The 26,766-nt window shown below is 37.1% G+C and overlaps 1 protein-coding gene across 1 annotated transcript; it reads left to right on the top strand.

The window, feature by feature from the left end:
- Nucleotides 1-3,807: 3,807 nt before the first annotated feature.
- LOC141290661 (uncharacterized) lies at nt 3,808-13,400 on the top strand. The gene is made up of 4 exons (XM_073822764.1): nt 3,808-3,988; nt 10,175-10,501; nt 10,949-11,046; nt 11,915-13,400. The coding sequence occupies exons 1-4, from the start codon at nt 3,808-3,810 to the stop codon at nt 11,957-11,959; spliced, it is 651 nt and encodes a 216-aa protein (XP_073678865.1). The 3' UTR covers nt 11,960-13,400.
- The last annotated feature ends 13,366 nt before the right edge of the window (nt 13,401-26,766 follow it).

The following is a 26,766-nucleotide window of genomic DNA, read 5'->3' as shown; positions in this document are numbered from 1 at the left end:
AAAAACATTCATTGTACTGAAACATCTGTCGTTGAATGTTAAATTTAGATTTAAATTCAACATGTAGTGCACGAATTTATGGAGGGTATAGGAACGGCTGTGACGGTGGCAGATTTTTACCATCGCCGGTGGTGCGGTGTTTTATAATAAATGAGGCTCAAACATTATTCACAATCATGCGTGTTTATTTTAGCAATTCTGTCGGTGAACAAGCAGCCTACAAAACGCTAAAATAAAAGAAATAATACATTTAAATTAGGCTTAGCCTAAATAAGTGTTAAATAGGCACGTTAAATATAAACAAATATTTGTTGCAAAAATTCCTAACCTCGACAGTTCATCTGAATTACTGGCCGAGTTCTCTTTCTCTTGTTCTTTGTTTTCCTGGCATTACTTATTTTTTCCTCTCATTTATCTTTTTGTTTTCATTTCTGTATCTTTACATTCATTATAATCTTTTCGTTATAATGAGCTGTTGCTGTGTTGAACTTGAAAAAAAAAAAACACTCGACACTGGGAGTCGATTCTTGACCTGGAGTCGATTCCGAAACTAGGGCTAGTGAGAGTCGAGGAATCGACTCTTTTGGAGTCGACTCCCCATCTCTACTGAGCTCCCTTTCAGTCAGCTACTAGCACAGAGATCCTCGATCCTCAAAGGCGAGCCATTAAACTTTCGAAACGGTTAGAAACAATTGTGTAGTAACAAAGCCTCGATTACTGAAAACACGTTATTAGTCAGGGTTCAGGTCCCTTTGAACTTGCAACTACCACAGTCAACTAGCGATACTTTTGAGAAAGTCATCTCAGTTTAGCTCGCGTTCCTGATTCGAAACTTGGGAGTAGCACCACAATTGATTCGTGACGGTTTGTTATCTTTACCAGTGATGGGCAAGCTACTTGGAAAATGTAGTGAGCCAAGCTAACAGTTACTCTTCATTAAATGAAGCTTAACTACACTAAAGCTACAGCCTTGGGTAATGTAGCAAGCTAAGCTACAGCATCATGGCAAAAGTAGTTCACTACATCTAAGCTATTTTTTAAAATTTCATTTTTCTATTGAACCAACATCATACCAAGTCAGTGCTCTCTCAGTGATCAATTAAATTGTCAGTCATACAGGCATACAAGTTCAGTTTAATTGTTTATTTAACCACTCTTCCCAACCAATTTGGCAAAAAAAAATCTGTATCATGTACACGCCTGGATTTATCTCATATTTTGGGGGGTTGAATTCTTTCTTGAAAAAAATAAAAACAAAAAAAGCAATGGCACCAGTTTCACAATATTAAACGAATAAAACAGGGAAAACACAAAATTTGTAAATAAAATAATTGTATACATATTATTGAATAACATAGTCTATATATGAATAGGTGTTCGTCAACTGATTGCATGTCGTCAGAGTTTACAGTGTTGACAGCTTCGTAAAAAACAGCCTAATGGAAGCGCTGTAGATTTGTTGTATATAGCTACTAAAATATGACAGACCGCACAAAAACAGCACTTTAATTTACTGCCGTGTTTGAACAAAGATAGTGATTGATTTCATGAATACAGGAGCCTATTTTTTAATTGTCAGAATCTATAGTACATAACAAATACAAAAATAAAAACAAATCACAAACTTTTGCAGTCAAGACTGTGAATAAAAGACAAGTGTGGAATGTAAGCCAGATTTGGCCCAGACCCTGTTACTATCTGGGAAGCAAAGCTAAATTTTGTAAATTTGTTAACTGACAGTAAGAATATATAACCGAGTCAAGCGGCTATTTTCGTTTGCAGAAGGTAAAACACATTAACGTAAATTGTAAGTCTTTGAGAGGAAATATTAAACCGACAGGTCACAGCGGCTAGGCCTATAAGTCACATTTTATTATATTCTGAAATAAACAGGCCTACACCATAATGTTGACATATATAATGACATTATTTCCCTCACTCCACAACAAATCCTTTAACTTTAATCTTATTCAGAACAGAACAATGATGAAATAAATAAATTTGCCTAAACAATCCAAACCAAATTAAATGTGAAACTGAAAGTAGTTGGGCTTATGTAGACTACCACTCTTGCCACAAATACAAATGTTTCCATATCTGCAATGTATTTGAAGCAAAATTATTATGCATTGGGTAAGCTTTGTACTTCATGCACGTCGATGGAAAATATCATGATGAGCAAAAATGTGCCACGGGACCGGTGGTCATGCTGAACTGCACGTAATACATACTATTTAAATTGACTAATGTAACTTTTGGGTGACTGTTTTATTTTTCAAATGTGTGCGTGTAGACACCAGCGCGATCAAACAGCTGAATATCATATTCTGTCATGTTGGTCATAGTAAAGGCATAATTCACTACTGCAAAGTCCAAAGCAGTTTGAAGTATTAAGAATATTAGCAAAGATTATTATAATTCGTTTAGACTAGAACACGGTTTCATTCTTATTTTGCTATGGAACCTGGTCGTTTTATGTTTGTTTGTTTTTACTAACGAACCGAAACATTTTGCCTTTCGCCACAAATTTGACACCCACCCTCTGCCCATCTCGTACTTCTGAGTTTGAGATCTTCCCAGAGCACTAGCCTGCTTCAAAGACTAAAATCAAGGCGCCCATCACTAGTTCTAATACTACGTTTTACATTGCAGATTATACAGTTTTCTGTTGCTATGTGGGCGCTCAGTTTTTTTCTGACATTTAGCTAAAATATCGACAACAAGTGTTAGACTAAGACACACTTTTCTCATCTCCTCGAATGCAAAAAAAAAAAACATTACCCTTTATAAATACAGTGCTGTGTTATAAATACAGAAAACATGTACTTTCAATCAACACTTCTTTATTTACCTCAAGTCTGCAAACACGCTGAGATGCTTCAAACTGCGCGCCGCACGCACTTCATTGACGAGAGAGGCGGGAGGAATAATACGGTTTGACTGACAGTTTAATGAGCCAATGGCGTCACGAGGTTTAGTGGCGGTGGCGTCGCTTACTGACCCAGGATCAGTGATCCGTAGCAGTTATATTTCCGATTTGAGCTTAAAGTATAGAACAATATATAGCTTATAGCTTTTGTTGACGCTACCGCGTTACTTGATCAAAATAATAGCTTAGCTACTGAAAAGCTATTTGATTCAGAAAACAGCGACGCTACCACCACGCTACTGAGAAATGTAGTTAAGCTAGTAGCGTCACTACTTGTAGCGACGCTACTGCCCAACACTGATCTTTACTAAACGCGTGAATGCTTTGTCGAGAAAAACGCTAGATACATTCGCCTTTATACATTTGTAGCGGTTACATTTTGAACTTGGGACACTTGGAATGACACTTAGTGATGGGAAAATGAAGCTTTTCGAAGCACCGAGGCTTTCCCCTCAACTGTATCGTAAAAAGGTTCGTTACTCGAAGCTTTTCAACATGTTGCACACTAATGACATCTTGTGGACAAAGGTGGGAAAAGCTGCTTTCGCGATTTTGGACAGTTTCATTAAACACATCAATTTGTGCTATGTCAGAAATTTTACAGTAATTTTACTCGAATTGATCTGTAAATAAACGTTTTAATAAAATTATACAAGTATAAGCATGGTTCATGTAGGCATATATGTTCAAAGTAAATTAAGAATAATTTTGACTAATATTAGTGTTAATTAGAAGTGCTTGTGAAGCAAGGATAACTACAAAATGAATATGCACAAAACTACACATGTACATATTTATTCGTATTATGATTTATTCTTAACAAAAAGTGAATGACACTTGATACTTGCAAAAGGGGTTCGCGTTATTTGAATCAGAATATGAAGCAGTCACGTGGTTGTGTGCGAAAACGAAGCTTCGGACGTCACAGGTCACGTGGTTATGGACAAAACGAATCAAGCTCCGGTACAGTGCTTCACTGTGAGATGTTTCGTTTTTTTGATACAAGCTTCGAAGCTTCGGTGTCAAACGTCACATCACTAATGACACTCATCTTTCAAGGTAAGACGTTATTAAATCTAAGAATTGCAAGCACAAGACGTTTCAGATGAAGGCATCGTCATTTCTCTTATCAAACACAGAGGTGCAACACCTTGAGAAATTAGCACCCTATAAAATTTAGTCACTTAAACTATGCCATTCGCTGATTTGTGCCGCAAAAACGAACGTTGTACTGCAGGGACGTGCACAGACATTTTGAGGGGCAGGGGCTCAAGTGAAATAAAGGGCACTTCTCATAATTACGTATTTTTTTCTTTTTTTTTTAAACGAAAAACGCAACACTGACTTCCTTTTAAAAAAATAATTTAAAAAGTTTATTTTATCTTCCTCAAACTCATGCAATTGTTTAATTTTCAAAAGATGTCTACAAAATAATCAGTTCACACAGAAACCATGGTCTCCTTAGTATTCACTAGGTTTATAGAGCAGCAAAGGAAACCATTCCACAATGTGCATGTTTTGAAAACATTTTCTATGCTACTAGTTTCAAGTATATATTTAGATTAGAATAACCAAAATAACTGCATCAAGCAGAGGGGTTGCGAAGGAAACTCCGGGAACAGTTTCGGACAACCTTCAGAGGCAGGGTAACGCAGAGCCATATAAAAAGAGAGTTGCGACACGCTTTGATCTCGCCGCCGCACGGTCACGTGGTTCATGGAGCTCTCAATAGTTCCAAACAGCTCCGCGCTGTCAATGTGTTTGAATGGAGTTAAATAGGGTAGACAGCAGTTTTACTATATTTGCAGCAATTTCGAGTAATTATTAACACATAATGTGCATTGATTGTGTATTGATAACTTCTCTGAATACGCTTTACAATCGCATTTTATTCTGGGGAGTGATAAAGAGACATAATTAATATGTTCTCATACTCTTTGGCAGTCAAATGTGAATAAACACCTTAAGTGTAACTTTTATTCAATTAAATAACTGTAATATATATAGTTAAGTTCTATTTAGTAAATATTTTGAGGAGGTTTTTTTGTACTTAATATGTGCAATAATGATCCTGACCATTTAAAAGATAACATTTTCTAATATAGTATTTATATTACAGTTAGTGTAATATTTAAGGTTAAATACATCTGCATGTGTATTTGGACTTGATCAAACACTCATTTTTTTATATGTTTCGATTTAACGATTTAATGTTAAATAAAAAAAGTAATTTACTCTTGTTTTATGATATTCAAATATACAACATAAGTGAATATTATAAAAGGCAAGCAAAAATGGCATTTAACATAATAGAAAAGATGAAAATAATGTGTAAAAAAACACAAGGCAACGAATTGCATTCAGCATACATTTTTATCGTGTTTCTTGAATGCAGTCTTTACTGAAACTCATTCAACCTCCTACAGTGAGAGAAAGATTGCAGAAAGACTAAAAACATAAAAATATGACAACTAGTATCTGGTTATGGTCGCTATTACGGTGTTTCTCACGTTATCCAGCTGCATTTACAGTTTAACTGTTTATTTTTTAACGATAAACATTAACTATAACACGCTTCATAAAATACCACTACTGGCCAGTTTTTCGAGAGGTCAACTGATGCGTTAAAATGTAAATAAATGCAGTAATTTCTTCAATATACTTGCGACTGTGCTTGAGAAGCGCTGAAATGAATGGGCTTCAATGCAGGAGCTATTGTTTGTTTGGAACTATTGACCGCTCCATGACACGCTTTACTTCCGCATTCCTCAGTTCCTATTGAAGCCTATGGGAGTGTCGCAACTCTCTTTTTATATGGCTCTGGGGTAACGTTACCCCGTTGCTAGGTTACCTAACTGAGACAGGAAGTAAAGCAGTATTGGATTTGGGCCACTGATCTATGATTCGGGCCTGCTTTGATGGTAAAGACTAGAAGGGAGACATGATTCGCTACTGGGCATGCGCACATCAATCTAACGCTATTTTTATGATACTGTACAACAATAATACTGTTTTTTTTTATTTTATTATTATAGCAAGGGCTAAGTTTAAGGTTGGGGTAGGTGTAGACGTTAAAAAAACACAATCTAATAGGTAGAAAAGTTAATTTCATTGTTAGCTTCCAGTCGGAGATGTATCCCTTCTAGCCACAACCTGCTTTGATGCCTCCTTGGAATGCTGCCTCTGAAGGATTTTAGAGCCTTCTCCCGCAGCCAGCCTTAAACAAGTCAAGTTTTTACAAATCTGGCAGATCTATCTCGTTTGTTTTTAAAAAGTGATATTTTTGAAAATTTAAAAGCCCTTCCACACCAAAAGTGAAATGAATAAGCCTCAGACTCAAACAAAGAAAGTTCAACACTCTTCAGCAATAAAAAAGAAAGAAAAACAATGAAGACATTTTTTTAGTTTGTTCTGTTGATTCTAATTTTATTAACCAATTTCTTTGCTGCCGACCTTCGATTATCCAATTCATCCATACTAATAAGCGAAAATTACTCAAGATAATCTTAATATTTGTTTTCCTTTTTTTATTGCTGCAGAGTTGACTTTTGTACAGACGTGAATATACTTTTCTCTAACCCTGAGGCTTTTGGTGTGAAAAGGTTTTTACATTAGCAAAAAATAGAGCTTTTTATATTAAAAAACAAACAAGCAAAAAGTAATGCAGTAACGCATTAACATAATTCAGGGCTCGCAAAATCGCTAGCCCGACGTCCCGGGGCTATTGTGTTTTCCAGTCGGGCTACCAGAATGGGCTGCCCGACGGGCTATCATAAATTAGACTGCTCCTGCAGGACCTTAAAAACTCCTTAATTGAGTTGTATCAAATTTAAGGTCATAAAAAGTTTTAAATATCTTAAATAGTATAAGAAAAGTCTTCATTATAATTTTTAGGAGGTCGCACATTTGGGGACGGAAAGACGAGAATAGTGCTGGATTAAACTTCAAAAGGCAATGATGTCATTGAATAAATATGCAGGCTGCACAAAGTCAAAACGCGGCACGGATGTCTTTATATGAATGTATCTGAAGGGAACAGACTGTCTTCAGAAACGTGTCTTTGGCATTTTCATGTCATGCCTGATAAAACAGCGTTAATGGTGCTTTGTATACAGCCGTTACTAGGGAAACCGTAGTATTTCAGCGCTCCTAAAGCGCCCCCTAGTGACAGAAAATGAATTTTTATTTACACATTTTTCCATGGTCAAATGATTGCAACTATCGGCCTATGTTTTATGCAGAAAACACAGAGTTGTAAATGTGAAAGAAGTTAATGTGCCTTCTAAAAATCTAAACAATTAAGACGGTAATATATATGTTTTAAATAAATATGATAAATGATATACTATTGTATACCATTTTAAATATAATAAATGATATACTTTTAATGGTCTAAAGGCTGAAATTCCATTGTATAAGATATTTTGTTTTTGTGTGAACCTGTATCTGAATTATAAATCATGCCATTTTATGGCTTAATATTCTACCGTACATTGTCCAGTCCTACTCATAGTCTCATACTGTTCATTTTACTTGTGCAGCTCTTAAAAAGGGTCATAAATTGCCTTAAATTTATATTTAAAAATTCTACAGATACGCCAAATAGTGAAATAAAATTCATTCCTTGATATTTGTTTATATTTGTGTATTGAAAACATTTTTGATTGACATTTACCCCCAGTTTCACAGACAAGGCTTAAACCTAGTCCTAGATTAAATGTAAATCTGAGCTGTTTCAACTGAAAGAAACTTGGACTGACTGATCTTAAAATATATCAACGCCTTTGTTTTGTCCCCAGATGCACACCAGTATAGTTTCTTTTCTAAGGCACGGTTATAAAAATTACTTAAATGTCCTAATTGAACTATGGCCTAATCCTGGTTTAGGCTAAGTCCCATCTACAAAACCGGGCCTTAGACTCCTATCTGATTTTCTATATTTAAAAAAAAAAAAAAAAAAAAAGTATTTTTTTATTTGGGCTAGTTAAATTATTTTTGGGCTACCAAAATCTAAACAGTACCTGCCCGAAGGGCTACCAGAGATTTTGAAATTTTGCGAGCCCTGTAATTAGTTACTTTTTTAGGGAGTAGCTCAATATTGTAATGCATTACTTTTAAAAGTAACTTTCCCCAACACTGTAGGGGAAGTCTGACATTTTTTTATAGTGCATCGTCCAAAACCACACTTTGCCAGGGGTGTTTCCAAACTTTAGGAGGGCAGTGTATGACTGAGCGCTGTTATCAGTTGACTGAAAAGGATTTCCAGGAATCCGATTTGAATAGGATTCCAAACCATATACCAATCGCCTTGTTCAGACTGTCAGCCCAAATCCGATTTGTATGCAAATCCAATTGAAATCCAATCATATTTAGGTAGTCTGAACAGCAACGAACTACATGAAATCCGATTTGGTCAAATCAGTTTCGAGCTACATTCGTATGTGGTTTGGAATCCTATTCAAATCGGATTTCCGCTTAATGTTTTCATGCCACGTAAAACGTAAACACGTCAGACGGTTTTGTGGAAAACATAACAAACGTCTTTGCAGAAACAAGCTTGTGTTGTTGCGAACACCAAGTCAAGCGGGAAAAGTTAATATACAACAAGTATACTCACCTCTTTGAGTTTGGAAACCAGCGGAGACGGCAGCACAGAATAACGTCGCTCATTCCAGCTTCCAGCCGCTGCTTTAGAAGACTAATATAATCCAGCGCGACGGCAACATTGTCATGTCGAAAGACAACATCAATTTTGCAAACTGTATCGCTGTTATTGTCGATTTTAGCGTTGACATTACAACGCAACAGGATTGCCACAGAAACCAACGCACATTCTGTAAAACGCAAGAGTGCTTATGGACACACAAATCGGATTTGAACAATTGTGATAGGACTGTGTGAACAGTCAGTTATTCAAATCTGATTCTATCCAGATATGGACAAAATCGGATTTGGGCTGAAAGTCTGAACGAGGCTTATGTGTACCTACAGCAGATGGAGAAGGGTGTGCAATGTGGCACAGGCTGCAGTACTTGCACAGGTGGTTATGTAAACATGTTTCTAATGTAGAACACAAACAAAGATTTTTAACTCAAACCGTTGCAGTCTGTCAGTCATATAATGGCAGTCAATGGGCTCTGCAGATTTGAGAGTCAAAAAAACATACACAGACAAAACCAAAAAAAAACATTTTTTTTTTTTTTTTACTGTTAAAGATTTGGTAACCATTAACTGCCATTATATGACCGACAGACTGCAACGGTTTGAATTAAAAATGTTCTACTGAAGAAACAAAGTCACCTACATCTTAGATGCCCTGGGGGTAAGCAGATCAAATATCAAACAACAATTTTCATTTTTGGGTTAACTATCCCTTTAAGTCAAACTATTCTATATGAAAACCAATAATACATTTAAATAATAAAAAAGAATTGTGACCCTGGACCACAAAACCAGTCTTAAGTAGCATGGGTATATTTGTAGCAATAGCCAAAAAAACATTGAATGGGTCAAACTTGTCGATTTTTCTTTTATGCAAAAAGTCATTAGAATATTAAGTAAAGATCATGTTCCATTAAGATATATTATGAATGTCCTACCGTAAATATATCAAAACTTAATTTTAGTAATATGTAAAAGTAATAAAAGTAATATGCATTGCTAAGAACTTCATTTGGACAACTTTACAGGCAATTTTCTCAATATTTAGATTTTTTTTACACCCTCAGATTCCAGATTTTTAAATAGTTGTATCTCGGCCAAATATTGTTCTATCCAAACCTTTCAGATAAATTAAAATTTTACATTTAAAAAAATTTGACCCTTATGGTTTTGTGGTCCAGGGTCACAAATAGTAATTCAAAAAAAGCTAATTTTCCCACCAGAACCCCCCCCCCCCCCTATTTGTACAATCAATCGCAAAGCTCTTTCTTATTTTAGATGTGTTTTGTGTGTTCTGTCGCAGCATGCTTGCTGAAAACCAGTTAGTGGAACTGCAGCCACTCCAGCTGACGGTTCCACCCACTGCTGAAAACTCACATGCATACTCCCTATTGTAACAGATACACTCTATATAAAATACAGCAGATGGCTGATAAAATGAAAGGGTTAAGTTTTAATAAGTTAAAAATAGTTCATAGGAATGGTTGTAAATGCATAAATTGTTAAATATTTTAACAATACAATTAACAAATGTATTAAAAATTAATTTCTATTTATAAATGTTATATATCTTTTCATTCATAGTGATCTCCCTACTGGCCATCTGGACTTATGCTCACACAGCTGTAAGGACTGTTCATCAGGGAACAACAGTGACTGAACCAGTAATTAAAGCTATAGCACTAAATAAGGATGACCAGCTGATTGCATCAAGAAATGAAAAAATGTGTGCTCAGTATTTCTGCAATAATGGGACATGTCACAACTCCCCAGAATTGGTGGTCCAGTTTCAAGAAAACTCAGGGAATTTATGTCTCATCATCCCAAATGTCAACATCAATCACTCTGGTCAATACAAAGTAGTGCTTAATGGGTATAAGGATGTGCTGAACTTCACCCTTCAAGTTGAAGGTCAGTATGTTACAGAACTATGTCTGATTGATTTGATTTCAATCAGTAATTTGAGTCCTACCTGCACTTGTTGCTTGTTGGCCTTAAATTATGGCCTTTATTTTTGCATTGTGTGATGACTACGATGATATCACTGAATTTATTGATGAACTGCCTTTAACTGAAAATTTCTTGTTTACAATAATGCTTACTTACATACTATTGTGCTGTTTAAATAATGTGAAGTTGCTTCGACACAATCTGTTTTGTTAAAAGCACTATATAAATAAAGGTGACTTGACTAAAGAAATGTTTTCAGTATCAAGACGTTACTGTCCTCCATGCATGCATGACAAAGACAACTGGAGCTAATGGTTGATTCTAATATGAGCTGATTGTGATATATCGGAAGTATGAACTATTGTAACTAAGTGTTTTTTTTTGTCCTGTTTTTGTCATCCCTTACAGAGGTCCCACAACAACCAGTCTGGTTGATCCCTGTAATTGTAATTGCAGTTGCATTGTTAGCTGCTGCCTTCTTGATCATTTTTGTCAACTACAAAAAGGTACGATATTCATATTGGTACAAAAAAAAAAGTTTCAACTATTCACACATCAGTCACCCTTAAAAAACTTTAATTGACTGGCGTTAAAACAAGTCTCCATGCCAAATAATTAAGATCCAGTCCTAGACGTCAGATCCTACCAGAAATGATCTGTTTTGTCTGGTGCCTGGACAACTAGTCAGCAGGGCTGTCGATACCCAAAACCCATTAACACCAAGCCTTGTCTGGTACCATTTTTTTCTGGTTCCCAAAACTGTATTAACAGTCTTCTATCAGCCAAGAGTTGACTGAGTAAAACCAGAGAAGCAGGAGGTGAAGGGATGATGGTAAAAAGGAGCAGAGTTCATTGTACAATTTTAGTTTTGTGTTTCAATGCTCAAACTTTGTCTGACAAGCATAAAATATAACAAGTAGTGTTATACCAAACTACTTCAACCTTGAATTTCCCATAAACATTCATTATCTCTTATTCATACAGACAAAATCGCTCATTAAAACTCACAATCATCAGATCAAACAATAATGAAACTGCATAAGCATGAAAAATAATAAAAATATAAGATAAGTGAATGAATGATAAAAAATATATAAATGGCTTATTATTATACATGATTATATGAATAAATAACTACAAATGAATACAAGAAAAATAAAAACACATTTAAATGATTCCTCTCTTGATGCAACACACTCAGTTTGCATCCCCCCCTGCCCTTTTATTTTAATGGAGTAAAAAGTGTGACAACTAGCCCCAGCCTACAATATGTTAGAGCCAAAAAATAGATGATAAAAAATAGTTTGCACTTATTTAACATCCTTTTCATGATTATGTTTATATTCTGTAACTGTGGCTTGGTTTGTTTTACAGAAGGGCTGTTCAAACTTTCAGAGAACAGCATCGTTGGAAGCATAATACCTTCAGCATTAAGTCCACTGTTGCACATCTTGACTGTTCTCATCAAGGGATATATAAGAGATAAAAGATGGTATATTTAAATGCTGTATTTCTTTAGTCGGTTGTAGTCATGTAGTAAATGTATAAGTATCCAAACTCCTCTGGTTTTTGCAACAGCACTGAAAACCATGAACTTGAGGTGGAACAAAATGGTTAAATGTATATATGTTATAGCCTTAAACATTAACATTTGAATTGCAAACAAAAGACTCTCCAATTCTGATTAGATAAAGCACTTTTAAAGTTCCTTAATGAATTGATATGTCTTAATGTGTTGCTAAGTTCACAAAAGTTCTTGAAGTAGTTTATATGTCATGCATATTAGTTAAATTAACGATATGATTATGCTCAGCAACTACATTAACAATCTACATTCTACCACAAAATTACACCCATTATAAAAAACAAAGCTGCCTGTAAGTGCCTAAAAGTAGGCTGTCATTTTAATGTCATTGCACAATGGTTCTCAAATATGTTTTTGGTGACAGACCCTTTGACAGTCACACTTATTAATATACAACAAAGCATTTAAGCATGTAAATGTGGTTCTTCCCAGCCTGTTCTCTACAACAATTTCATTGGGTAAATTGTTTCTGCTTATTAACAATGAGCCGGATATTTGCTACAAACAGTTCAGAAAGCTAAAATATTTTGTACATACATTGCCTGGCCAAAAAAAAAATGTCGCCACCAAAAAAAGGTCATACACTCTAATATTTCGTTGGACCGCATTCGCTGTGGCACTGTTTCGATAAGCTTCTGCAATGTCACAAAATTTATTTCCATCCAGTGTTGCATTCATTTTTCACCAAGATCTTGCATTGATGATGGTAGAGTCTGACCGCTGTGCAAAAGCCTTCTCCAGCACATCCCAAAGATTCTCAATGGGGTTAAGGTCTGGACTCCATGTGTGAAAATGATGTCTCATGCTCCCTGAACCACTCTTTCACAATTTGAGCCCGATGAATCCTGGCATTGTCATCTTGGAATAGCCTGTGCCATCAGGGAAGAAAAAATCGATTGATGGAATAACCTGGTCATTCAGTATATTCAGGTAGTCAGCTGACCTCATTCTTTGAGCACATACTGTTGCTGAACCTAGACCTGACCAACTGCAGCAACCTCAGATCATAGCACTTAGTTAAATTCAGGTGGCGACTTTTTTTTTGGCCAGGCAGTTTATTTCAAAGCTATAATCAAAGCCTATCTCAAGAATGTATAGTAAGGATACATTTAAAAATAGAACGCTCATAGGTTTTTTGAAATAAATATTTATCAAACCACTGTTCTTCTAAATGATATTTTATACTTTTGTATTCTTCAACATTACATGTTTGCTAATGTTGCTGTTTGGGAGAAGCAAACAATAAACTATTTTCACTCACTGTACACTCTACCTTGCACTATGTATTTATTTTTTCATTATTCATTCACATTCCACTTCATGAGGCTAGACTGGAAAAATACTTTTTATGGTGTTATAAAGATAATGTGTAATACCTTAGTAGTACCTTGGCAGAAGTAAATGTATACATTACATGTAGTTTAAAATGAGAAAATACAGATCATGTGATGTTGCATAGATTTGTATCATCATCACACAGAAGAGTGAGTTCCTGTTCCAGCTGTGAAATACCTCATGTGCTCAACCAGAAAGACAACAGTGGCAAACCCCACAAGACCAGACAGAATCAGTCGGATCAGAACCTCAGCCTCACCACAGTGCTGCACAGAATCTGAAAATACAGAGTGTTGTTCATGAACTGAGATCTACAAATAAATAGCTTTGTGGAAAACCCATGCTTTGTGGCAGACAGAAGTAACATGTTCATTGTACCTTGATTATTAGGGCGGAATTCTCTTGTTTGAAGATGCGTGGTGCTGCTGCTGACTTCTGATCCCTGTGATGTACCTGGTGGACAGTTTCAATTTGTAGGGTTACATGAAAATTTGCTGTTAGTGTACTCAGAATGATTCATAAAGCTCAAGTCAGCGACTGCCATCACTTGAGAAAGAGAGGGAAAAGCATCACAAATGGGTGCTGATGATATTTTGAGGTCTAATGAAGTGAAACACTCGTCTGTGCAACACTATATAGCTACAACATTGTAAATAGCTTGGGGCAAATGGTCTGATTCATTTCCATGAACTGGTTCTTTAGGACAGTTTGTTTTCAATGGCCTGTTTCAAAGTAACTCTTTTATGTAACAATCAGACGCGTTCAGATAAGTCATGGCTAAAATGCTGGTGTTTCTTCACTAGCTAGTAGACTGAAGACAACTTACTGTCGAATTCAGAAACAACAAAGTGCAGATGTGTGTACATATCTGTAATTAAGATATGCATTTCACAGTGTATACACTGGTAGTTTTTTTTTTGAGAGTGTTTGAAACGCTAAGCCTTTTAGCCCAACTTCACATTAACTTTTTATACCATTTTGAATTTAATGGTATTTCATTATATATATTTAATAGACACTTTCATGAAAATATTTGCAGTAAAATGTGTCGTAACTCATTTAGGCTGAGTTTTTTTTTTTGCATTTACAGATGCCGCGAGCGTGTGCTGTTTCTAGCAGCTGGAATCATTTCAGGAAGGAATTGCTTCATGTAATTCAGAGCTTTGAAAAGCTTCGTTTTTCTTGACTATACCCAAACTGACAAAAATGCGTTTTATAAGGATTTTTTTCTGTCCCCACCATGGTCCCCACTGATAGCCACAAAAATTTTATTCGATGTTTAACCAGAAAATGACCTTTACTCAAGTCAAAATTTACCCTATAATTACTTCTCTGATTATTTTCTGTATTTGCTTATTTATAGGTTCCGCATCTTTTTTTTTCTTTTTTTTTTTCACTAGGTGCCCTGCATCCCTCCTGAATATTTTCTTGAATACCAGTGTAGGCCTACTGCTGATGTGCGATATTTGTAAACGTTCATTAGCCTGGCTGACGCCAGACCAATAAAATCGCGCTGCGTGGAAGGCAGCATAGAGACACCCAGGCTATACGTTCATTACAAAAAGACAGAAAATGACAGACCTGTCGACTGATGCACACTAACGGATGAGCCGCTGCTGACGGCAGGTACAGAGACAGGGGCTGTAGGACAAAAGGAAACATGCACATCACTGATTTTGCAGTGAAACTTTTTTCATGAGATCATATCAGATCATGCCCCGTTTGCCGTTATTAGCCTAAAATGTATCGCTTTTATCCCATATTATTTGTTATATTTCCATATTGACTGTAGCTGTAACTTACCATAAATATCCACTTTGTATTTCTGCACTGTGATCTTTGTATTGACAATGATTACTGCTTTATACAGTCCAGATTCGTTAGTCTTGACGTCTGTGATAGTTAAAATTCCTGTTTCTCTCTCTAGCTTTACCCTGCCAGTGAATATTATGTCATAATGTGTGTAAATGTTCCCTTGATACAGCTGTGCGACACGAGTGCTTTTTCTGCCACTTTCAAACGTCCACAGTATCTGAACATCTCCCTTTAGTTCATCAACTCCAGGATGCAGATTGAGAACACCTCCCTCCATCACTTTAACTGTTTCAGCATCATCAACCTCTGCATCCACTGAAATATGAAAACAGGTGAAATATACAGGTTGATTAAAAAAAACAATAACACAGGAAATATTTAGAATAAGCCATGTTACTTCCTACAAATGTCATAAGGTCTTGACCGTAAGAATGCAATATTTCTATATTACTGTAACAACAACAACAATACAAAAAAGTCACCTTGTACAAAACGTATATATATCTATGGTACAAAAGGCCAGAAAGGTTCTCTCTAACACCATGTCGCCACACTGGACGCTACAAAGCGATGCGTTTTAAACTGTGTGAGGACATCAGAAATAGAATTCGGCAGCAGTTTACTGTAGGGTATGGCAAGACAAAAGGGTCAGAAATACTCTATAGATGAATCGCGTTTACATACAAAACGCCGTTAAATACGGCGTTTTAAACAATATTGGCGCCGCAAAATACGCTGTTGTGATTACAAATACGCGAAAATACGTCAATGACGCCGTATTTGACGGCGTTTTAGTGTGCAAGAAAAGCGCTGCTTTTTACGCCGTTCATTTTGCCATTTGACGGCGTAAAAAAGGCCATTTTGGTTGCGCAGAGCGTACGTCACTTACGGCACTTTGCTTATAGTATAATGAGTCACACCCATTGGCTGTATCCGAAATCGCCCCCTATACCCTCAAATAGGGCACTATTTGAGGGGACAGCCATTTTAAGTGGTGTTCGAAACCATAGTGGACGTTCCCGAGTGCACTCATTCAATCCCACAATGCACCGCAAAAACGAGTGTACAACCGATGTACGCTCAACAGCTAGAGATAACCCATAATGCACTGTGTTTTTCAACAGTATTTGACTCAATACATTTTTTTAATCCTCTCTTCTCGACCTCCCCTTCTAGCCGCACTCTTCTAACAACGCTTGATTATATGGTATTTTTGAGCCCTTCCTATGTCGGTCTGCCCCCTTAGGATGAATCACTTGTTGTATTCCCAATTTGTAAGTCGCTTTGCATAAAAGCGTCTGCTAAATGAATAAATGTAATGTAAAATGATAAACAGAACCAGACCAGACCAATTGATCAAACTGATAACTTATCATTAAGAACATGGCAAGACAAACTTACCAGAGACTTTGCACCCAATTAATGTACTCCAATCAACTTTAAAGGTTGTATCAGCGATTTCTAGCCTAAAACATAAAGTGTCAATTTCAGCTGACCTTTCTTCACGATCCGCTCGCTGCCTGCCCCATAAATTGTCTGTGAAAAAAACGCGTCTCTCTGGTCAGCCTAGGGTCCGAGATATGCCAGAAAAACAATCGGCGCTATCAACACACCACAGATAACCAAACAGTGTTCCAACCAATCAGCGTCAGGGGTTTGGTGTTGTGGACTTTCCTACTGGTGCTGGGATGTGAGGGAGGCGGAGCGAAAGTCCACATCACCAAACCCCTGATGCTGATTGGTTGGAACACTGTTTGTTTTTGTGTGGAAAGGTTGGTAGTGCCGATTGTTTTTTTGGCATATCTCGGACCCTAGGCTGACCAGAGAGACGCGGTTTTTTCACAGACAATTTATGGGGCAGGCAGCGAGCGGATCGTGAAGAAAGGTCAGCTGAAATTGACACTTTATGTTTTAGGCTAGAAATCGCTGATACAACCTTTAATGTGTAAGGATTGTTTCTTCAGACTTGTTAAAACATTGCTGCCGGTCAGTCAGTCAGTCTGGAGTTCTATATTAAAACGTATTTTTATAGCATGTTTTTGCAGCGTTTAACAGTAGCCCATGACAGATATGTTTGTTAAAATTGTATGCGCAGCTCAGCTGAGCAAAAGAAGATTTTTTTTTAATGGAATGGTGCAGGCTGTTAACATATGCACTGTCTAATATTTATCTATAGGCTACATATAACAATTATGTGAAATGCAACTATATATTTCGCTAAAACAATATTCTTCCATCTATATAGGCCTAGAACAATGAATTTAGTAATTTACAACACATTTATGGCAATGTTTTACATTTTACAAACTGCAAGTAAAAGTTATAGGGGAGAGCACAACCTAAGACTTTTTGAATTTCCCTGTTTTTTTAAATCCAGGGGTTCAGAGCAGTGATGCGCGGGTCAATGTATAAACAACCCGAACCCGACCGACGTTTTCAACTAACCCGCCCGCAACTCGGACCGCAAAAAAAAGAAAAAGAAAATATTGTACCCGACCCGCTTCCTGACCCGCATGTTTAATATTTGCGACTGACACCAGCGAATATATGTGGCTCTGCGGTGGAGATGCGTTCACTATCAAACCTCATTCGGCATTAATTAGGTAATTTTGTCAAAAGAAATGTCCTAGATTACAAGAAAAAAAAAAAAGTTGTTCTTGCTGTGACTTAGTTTGTCTTTCTTTTATACAGATTTAAATAGTTTCATTTTCGGCTACTCTAAATTATGTCAGTGATTCTCCGATGTTAAATATTATCAAGAATTATTTTATTTCGATCTATGTGGTGCAGTGTTATGTGCACTTGTGATGTAATTGCATATTGACTCCACTAGAAGGCCACCTTGGTTTGACTACGGGGTTCTACCGGGTCAGATGACAGAGACTGAGACGCATGTGATGGTTAGAGGTCGGAGCTGCTTGTGTTCTGTTAAATAAATGTGTTTCTGAGTTATACCTCTTTGTGTAAGCAGTCTATAATATACACTGCACAAGAAGAAACACTACATGGTGTCAGAAGAGAGTCGTTTTATGAACTTGAGCCTGCGGTTGACAGCAGTGACACTTGATGAAGAAAGTAACCTCATCCTGACTGAAGTGAGTCTGCCGTAGTGAAAATAAACATGGATCAGTTCAGATTACCACCTCCATTAGTCCTGTCGGGGAATACAGGCAAAAACTGGAGAAGATGGATACAGCGGTTCAACATTTATATGACTGCTACAGGATCAGACTCAAAAACTGAAAAGGTAAAAATTGCCATTCTACTTCATGCTTTAGGAGAGGAGGCATTAGAAGTATATAACTCACTGTCTGTTGAGCCAGACAGTATGAAAGGGGAGAATGAAACAATGCAAGATATAATAAATGCACTGGAGAAGTACTGCTTACCAAGAAAGAAGATAGTTTTCGAAAGGCACCAGTTCTGGGCTTACTCCATGCTTGATGCGATTACCATCGATAAGTATGTCATGGAACTAAAACAAAAGAGTAAGGACTGTGAGTTTGGCTCAACAGAATCTGACATGATAAGAGACAAGATTGTGTTCAGTATCAGTGATCAGCGTTTAAAGGAGAGGCTTTTAAGAGAAACAAACCTGACCCTTGAAAAAACAGTGGACATTTGTAGAGCTGCAGAGGCAACAAAAACACAGATTCAAGCAATGGGGGAGCAGAGTAAAACTGTTCACGCCATTAAGAAGAAGACAAAAGATGCAAAACAGGACAAAAGATTTGAAAATCTCATCTTCCACGACAGTGTCTGGCCTTTGGCGAAACATGCCATGCCTGTGGCAAATCCAACCACTTTGCATCAGTGTGCATGTCTCAAAAAAAAGACACAAAGCCTAAACACAATAGAAATGTCATGGTTGATTCATTATTCATCGGATCGGTGGAACTAAACAAGACCAGTGGATCAGTACAGAACGCATGGTACACAGATGTAGACATTGGAAATGTGTCAGTGAAGTTCAGATTGGACTCTGGGGCCGAAGCCAATATAATACCTCTGAACATTTATCAATCTTTGCACAAAACAGCGCTGTTGCAACCGACTTCGACTATGCTTGTGGCCTATGGTGGAACAAAATTAAAGCCAGAAGGTGTGGCCAACCTTCAGTGTGTCACACCCAAAGTGCAAGTTTGCTTACCCTTTTACATCAACAGACACTCGTCCATTCCAATACTTGGTAAGGAAGCATGTGAAATGCAAATGCTGAAAAGAGTTGAGACTGTTGTAATCAATCATTTTAAATAAAGAGGAGCTGATAGCACAACATCCAACAGTTTTTGAAGGGCTCGGTCAGTTTCCGGGTGAACATCATATTCATGTTGATCCGAAGGCAATCCCAGTCATACATGGCTGTAGAAAAATCCCTTAGCAGTGCTCGGCAAACTGAAGGATCCACTGGATCAGCTGTTGCAAGCAGATGTTATAGCGCCAGTCACCCAGCCCACTCCTAGGTTTCAACAGCCTTGTTATCACCGAAAAAAAAGAATGGGTCATTACGAGTGTGCCTAGATCCTCGTGACCTTAATAAAGCTGTTCTTTGACAACACTTCTCTATTCCAACAACTGAAGATGTCCTGTGTAAGCTTGCTGGAAAGAAAATTTTCTCCATCTTCGATGAAAAGGACGGCTACTGGCAAGTCAGACTCGACACAGAATCCTCCCTACTATGCACGTTTAACACGCCATGGGGTAGATACAGATTCAAACGTCTGCCGTTTGGTGTCAAGTCTGCTAGTGAAGTTTTCCAGCAGTACAACAATGAATATTCGGAGACATAGACTGTGTACACATTGTAGCCGATGATATGATTGTTGCTGCTGCCACAGAACAAGAACACGATGTCATTGTTGCTAAAATAATGGAGAGAGCGGAACAACACAATGTGAAATTGAACCCCGACAAGATTCAATTCAAGGTGAACAATGTACACTTCATGGGCCATGTGATAACTCCACAGGGAGTGAAAGCTGATGACGGCAACATACAGGCAGTAGTAAGCATGCCAGCACCCATGGATAGACAAGCACTGCAGCGCCTTTTGGGCATGATACGATATCTTGCACCATTCATTAGAGGTGAGGCGTCACTGACGGCCCCTCTTAGACAGCTGTTGAGAAAGGACATTGCATTTCAGTGGCAACCAGAACATGATGAGGCCCTGTCTGCACTCAAGTCCAGCCTATCCTCAATCCAACGGGTTGGCGGAAAGAACAATCAAAACTGTCAAACAGGTCCTGAAAAAAGCAGATCAATCAGGAGTGGATCATCACCTTGCTCTTTTCTCGCTGAGAAATACTCCTATCACTGGTACATCATATTCACCAGCTCAGGTTCTGATGGGTAGAGTTCTAAGGAGCACCTTACCAGTGTCTAGTGAAGTCCTGCAACCAACTACTCCCTAAGGTGTTCACCAAGCGCTCCAAACCCTGCAAAAGAAGCAAGCGTGTCACTACAATGTAGGAGCAAAATCCCTGTCAGAACTAAATGCAGGAAATACTGTACACATTGAAACGGACAGAGGGTGGCAGCCAGGTCTCATTGTTTCAAAACAAGATGAGCCAAGGTCATACAATGTTCTCAATGAAGCAGGACGACAGTTTCGCCGCAACAGACGCCACCTGAGGAAAACAAATCACAAGTACGGAGAAACATTGGATCCTGTGGATGAGACCCACGATGATACACACTCTCACATCCCAGGGGCACAAGAAGTGACAAATCCGTCTGTAGAGTGTGTTCCAGGTCGACCTCCACGTAACAGCAGTACCACAACCACCAGGAGTGGTCGGGTTGTGAAATTTCCTGTGAGGTTCCAGGACTACTGTATACGTAACTATATATTGGCCTAACTAAGGTTAGGCATGCTTAAACTTTGGACTGCTTATTTGACACAAATAAGAATAAGAAAGAAAATGTCCCTGTTACGTGGACTTTGCTCGAGCACCCGCCCCTTTTGCTCAGATGCCCAAAGTGCCCTTCTGTCAAAGGTCTCCGAAGGGAACTGACTGTCCTCAGAAACATGTTGTCATTTTCATTTATTGCCTGATAAAACAGCGTTAATGCTGATTTGTATTCAGCCGTTACTAGGGAAACCTTAATATTTCAGCACTCTTAAAGCGCCCCCTTATGACAGAGGATGACTTTTTCTTTTCCACATTTTTTCAGCTCTTTATGGTCAAATTATTGCAATTATCGACCTACGTTGTTATGCAGCAAACACAGAGTTGTAAATGTGAAAGAAGTTAATGTGCCTTATAAAAATCTAAACAAATAAGACAAGTAATTGTTTTAAATAAATATAATAAATGATAAACTCGATTTATCCCTTTTAATGGTATAAAGGCTGAAATTCCATTGTATAAGATATTTTTTTTTGTTTTGTGTGAAGCTGTATCTGAATTATAAATCATGCCATTTTATGCCTTAATATTCTACCGTACATAGTCAAATCCTACTCATACTGTTCATTTTACTTCTGTGGCTCTTAAAAAGGGTCACAAATTGCCTTAAATTGATATTTTAAATATTTTAAATAGTGAAATAAAATTCCTTCCTTAATATGTTTGTTTTATTTCTATACTCCGCAGTAAAGCCTGTTGTCTACAATCTTACAATACAATACATCAGGGGCCACATATAGTTTCAATAGTGACCACTCAGAGTTTAATATAACAGCTGTTCTTTATTATTGTGTTAAACAGATAGAAGAAAATCTTTAGGTTTGACAATTTAATACACAACAATTTCTAATCAAAATGAATAGGTCAAGGAAAATATTTTTTATCTTTTAAATATTAAAATGGTCTTTTATGTTCCGTTTCTTTCTCAAAACTTCTTCACAGCATTGGCTGCTAGAGGCCATTGTAATATGCATATATGTGACCCTGGTCCACAAAACCAGTCTTAAAGGTTGTATTAGCGATTTCTAGCCTAAAACATAAAGTGTCAATTTCAGCTGACCTTTCTTCACGATCCGCTCGCTGCCTGCCCCATAAATTGTCTGTGAAAAAAACGCGTCTCTCTCTGGTCAGCCTAGGGTCCGAGATATGCCAAAAAACAATCGGCGCTATCAACACACCACAGATAACCAAACAGTGTTCCAACCAATCAGCGTCTGGGGTTTGGTGTTGTGGACTTTCCTACTGGTGCTGGGATGTGAGGGAGGCGGAGCGAAAGTCCACATCACCAAACCCCTGACGCTGATTGGTTGGAACACTGTTTGTTTTTGTGTGGAAAGGTTGGTAGTGCCGATTGTTTTTTTGGCATATCTCGGACCCTAGGCTGACCAGAGAGACGCGGTTTTTTCACAGACAATTTAAGGGGCAGGCAGCGAGCGGATCGTGAAGAAAGGTCAGCTGAAATTGACACTTTATGTTTTAGGCTAGTGTAGCGGTTTTACTCTGGTTGTGATTTCATTCAATAAAGACGATGTTGATGATGGAGGTCTCAGGTTTTTTTTTTATTCCTGCAGACACACAGAGCACAAATTATTCCTTTGGACACACGTCTCTCCCCTTCACTCAGGTTCTCGTTAGCAGAGCGAGAGATAATACATCTGACCCCGTCAGCGGCAAATTTAATACTGAAGATGGCAATGTACTAAACTAATAATTACAAAAACATAAGACAACAAAACAAAATACAAAAATAAATAAATAACAGAATAGAATAGCCAACAAGATTCAAATCATTGTCGAATGGCATATAAAGTATATTATATTTAAATGTCCTATAAGAATATAGTTTCTTCACTTCTTACTCATATCAGCGAGCAATTCAATGGAAAATGTCAAACATAAGAAATTTTACACAAATAAACAAACATTCAAATATGAATGTATCAAAGAAAAATGCAAATAAGATGCATTCAAATATTCAATGTCACTTTTGCAGACAGACCTCACTTTTTTTAACAAACCATATAATATATTTATAATCATATAAAGTTGATTTTAAACATTTTGAACATTTCTCAACATATAACACGGTAAACATACAACATACCTGCAGACACACAGAGCACAAATTATTCCTTTTGGACATGGACACACGTCTCTCCCCTTCACTCTGCCCAGACAGAACGGAGAAACTTGTAAGCTATACCAGTCACGGTTAAGCATTCAAAACGCGACCATTTACATTCATTTTCATGACATCACAGCCTTACATTACGATTAGACATTCTTTATCTCATGAAATAATGCCCTGAACTCATTCATTGCACTTTAAACATTCTTACCAGGTTCTCGTTAGCAGAGCGAGAGATAATACATCTGACCCCGTCAGCGGCAAATTTAATACTGAAGATGGCGCTGTAGCGCGCCGCACGAGGTATCATGTGCGTCACTAATATGTGCTCTTTACAACAAAAACGTCTGCATATGGTTCCATGTAGAACAAATTATAACCATTGTATCTTATAACTAAGAACACAATAAACGCAAAACACAAAAGAAATAGTTTTTGATGAAGTTCACTTACATTCAACATTTTATAATTATTAGCCCAGCTACACTAGAAATCGCTGATACAACCTTTAAGTAGCACAGGAATATTAGTAGCAATAGCCAAAAATACTTTGTATGGGTCAAAATTATATATTTTTCTTTTATGACAAAAATCATTAGGATATTAAGTAAAGATCATGTTCCATGAAGATATATATTTTTAAATTCCCTACCATAAATATACCATAAACTAGTAATATGTATTGCTGAGAACTTCTTTTGGACAACTTTTAAGGCGATTTTCTCAATATTTAGATTGTTTTGCACCCTCAGCTTCCAGGTTTTCAAATAGTTTTATCACAGACAAACATGTGACAAACACTTATGACTATAAACCTAGCCCTCGCAGGAGATTGTGCACATTTTTACTTCGTCAAAAAAACTCATTGTGCATGATTTATAAGCCTGTTTCCTCATGGGGACCTGAGAAATGTCCCCACAAGGTCAAAATCTACTGGTATTCCTATCCTTGTGGGGACATTTGGTCCCCACAACGTGATGAATACCAGGTACACACACACACACACACACACACACACACACACACACACACACACACGCACACACACACACACACACACACACACACACACACATTCACATACACATGTTGGGTTTACATGTTTTATGGGGACATCCTTTAGACGTAATGGTTTTTATACTGTACAAACTGTATTTTCTATCGCCCTACACCTACCCTACACCTAAACCTAGCCCTCACAGGAGACTGTGCACAATTTTACTTCCTCAAAAAAACTCATTGTGCATGATTTATAAGCCTGTTTCCTCATGGGGACCTGAGAAATGTCCCCACAAGGTCAAAATCTACTGGTATTCCTATCCTTGTGGGGACATTTGGTCCCCACAACGTGATGAATACCAGGTGCACACACACACACACACACACACACACACACACACACACACACACACACACACACACACACATGTTGGGTTTACATGTTTTATGGGGACATTCCATAGGCGTAATGGTTTTTATACTGTACAAACCGTACTTTCTATCGCCCTACACCTACCCTACACCTAAACCTAGCCCTCACAGGAGATTGTGCACACTTTTACTTCATCAAAAAAACTCATTGTGCATGATTTATAAGCCTGTTTCCTCATGGGGACCTGAGAAATCTACTGGTATTCCTATCCTTGTGGGGACATTTGGTCCCCACAACGTGATGAATACCAGGTACACACACACACACACACACACACACACACACACGTTTAGTCATTAACACATGAACACACACCCGGAGAGGTGGGCAACCAATTTTGCTGTGTGTTTAAACCTCCTTGTTTAAACCACTGCTCTGGGTTGTATATTAGTGTAGTAAAAGTTGTGTTTAGCAGCATTTAGTTCTAGTCGCAGTCTATAAGGTGATTACCTCGGAAAAGTGAAATCATTGCAGCATTGCAACACTAACGCCTGTCTGTGGTCTGACAGAAAGCGATCTGAAGAGTAGAAAAGGAAGTTTGGTCATTTTGAGGGTTTAGACAATGATGTTTGGAAATTACCTGCCCCTAAACAGAAAGTGTTTCTGTGAAATGGTGTAAAATGCAGTTATGAAGAGAAATATGGATATGGTCGCTGTTTAAGTGGCTCTGGCATGTTAACCACCAACAAACCAGTAAATTAGGCTTACTTTTTTGAAATGCTACAATGGGAAAACACTGTTATACTGGAAACCTCTGAACACATCTTGTGTGTGCAATCAGAAATATCCTGTATCCGAAAATCTTAGCATGAATCCGAGAATTATAGCATGACGTGTCAAACCTATGAAATACTCTTTATGTATTTATATAATTCTAGCGTCGTAAGTTTCTGTAAATATTGTCTTAAGACATGTATTGTAGCAACTCGTGCCCATGTAAGATAAACTGCAACTTTTGCAGTACTTTTGATGAACTGAAAATTGTTTAAAGACTATGTACTGACTACTGTCACCATCAATTAAACTGTTTGAATAAGTTAACAACTGAGAGAATCTTATACTGAAAAAAGTACATATATTTTGTCGCTTTATTTAAATATATGCAAAATATGTTCTAAATAGTGATGCGCAATGAAAAATATTAAAAACATTTTTTTTAAATATATGCTAAATATGTTCTAAATAGTATAGTTCAATGAAATATAATTTTCATATACCAAAATATATTTTAAAATGTATTTCAGTGCCAAGACAATTTAATTAAAAAAAAAAATATATTTTTTAAAATATACAAAAAATGGCCTAAATATATTGGTAAAATATATTTACATAAATATATTTAGAAAATTATTTAAGAAAATATATTTTGGGCCATGTTCCCCTATATTATGAAATATATTTAAATATATGTTTGAAAATATATATTTCTTGCTGTGGGATACTAAAACAAACCAGAACATTATTATATAAAAAAGAAAAACTTACCCTGCACACTCATGAAAACCAATATTAGAGCCCCCATGCTGATAGACATCTTAATGAGCATCAGATATTCAGTGCTGCACCTGGTTTTTAAAGCGAGCAGCATTAACTTTGAGTTTTTCTATCTTTCTCTTTCTGTTACTCTGACATCATCAAGAGGAAGTGACACCTGTCCCGCAGTCTTGAGTATGAGTGTTCTTCTGAAACCTTAAGGTGATTATACACAGGTCAACATTTTTTGAGCAATGCTGCTGGGCAATGTTGCCATCAATAAGCAACCAGGTGAAACACAGGAACCACGACAGTATCCAGATAAAAAATGTGTTGTCCATTTTCAGTGGGAAACTATAACTTTAAAGGGCATCCTATTATGCTTTTTCAGTTTTTGAATTTTAGTCAGTGTGTGCTGTGTATGTTTGGGCATAAAAAACATCTACAAAGTTTCAAATCTCAAAGTCCACTCCAAAAGGAGATATTTTGTTTTAAAAAAAAATCACTTTTCAAGAATTAAAATAAACAGCTCCTTTGGATTACAGT

Source organism: Garra rufa, chromosome 18 (genome assembly GCF_049309525.1).
Source record: "Garra rufa chromosome 18, GarRuf1.0, whole genome shotgun sequence".
NCBI classification, from domain to species: Eukaryota; Metazoa; Chordata; class Actinopteri; order Cypriniformes; family Cyprinidae; genus Garra; species Garra rufa.
The sequence above is the reverse complement of the archived record's forward strand: the minus strand, read 5'-3'. Positions and strand labels throughout refer to the sequence as shown.

Bases quoted from the DNA above. Each gene is read 5' to 3' on its own strand.
- LOC141290661 (XM_073822764.1), top strand. From the start codon at position 3,808: ATGAAGCAGTCACGTGGTTGTGTGCGAAAACGAAGCTTCGGACGTCAC. The intron at 3,989-10,174 runs GTAAGACGTTAT...TTTCATTCATAG, and splicing joins AATGACACTCATCTTTCAAG to TGATCTCCCTACTGGCCATC. The intron at 10,502-10,948 runs GTCAGTATGTTA...CATCCCTTACAG, and splicing joins CTTCACCCTTCAAGTTGAAG to AGGTCCCACAACAACCAGTC.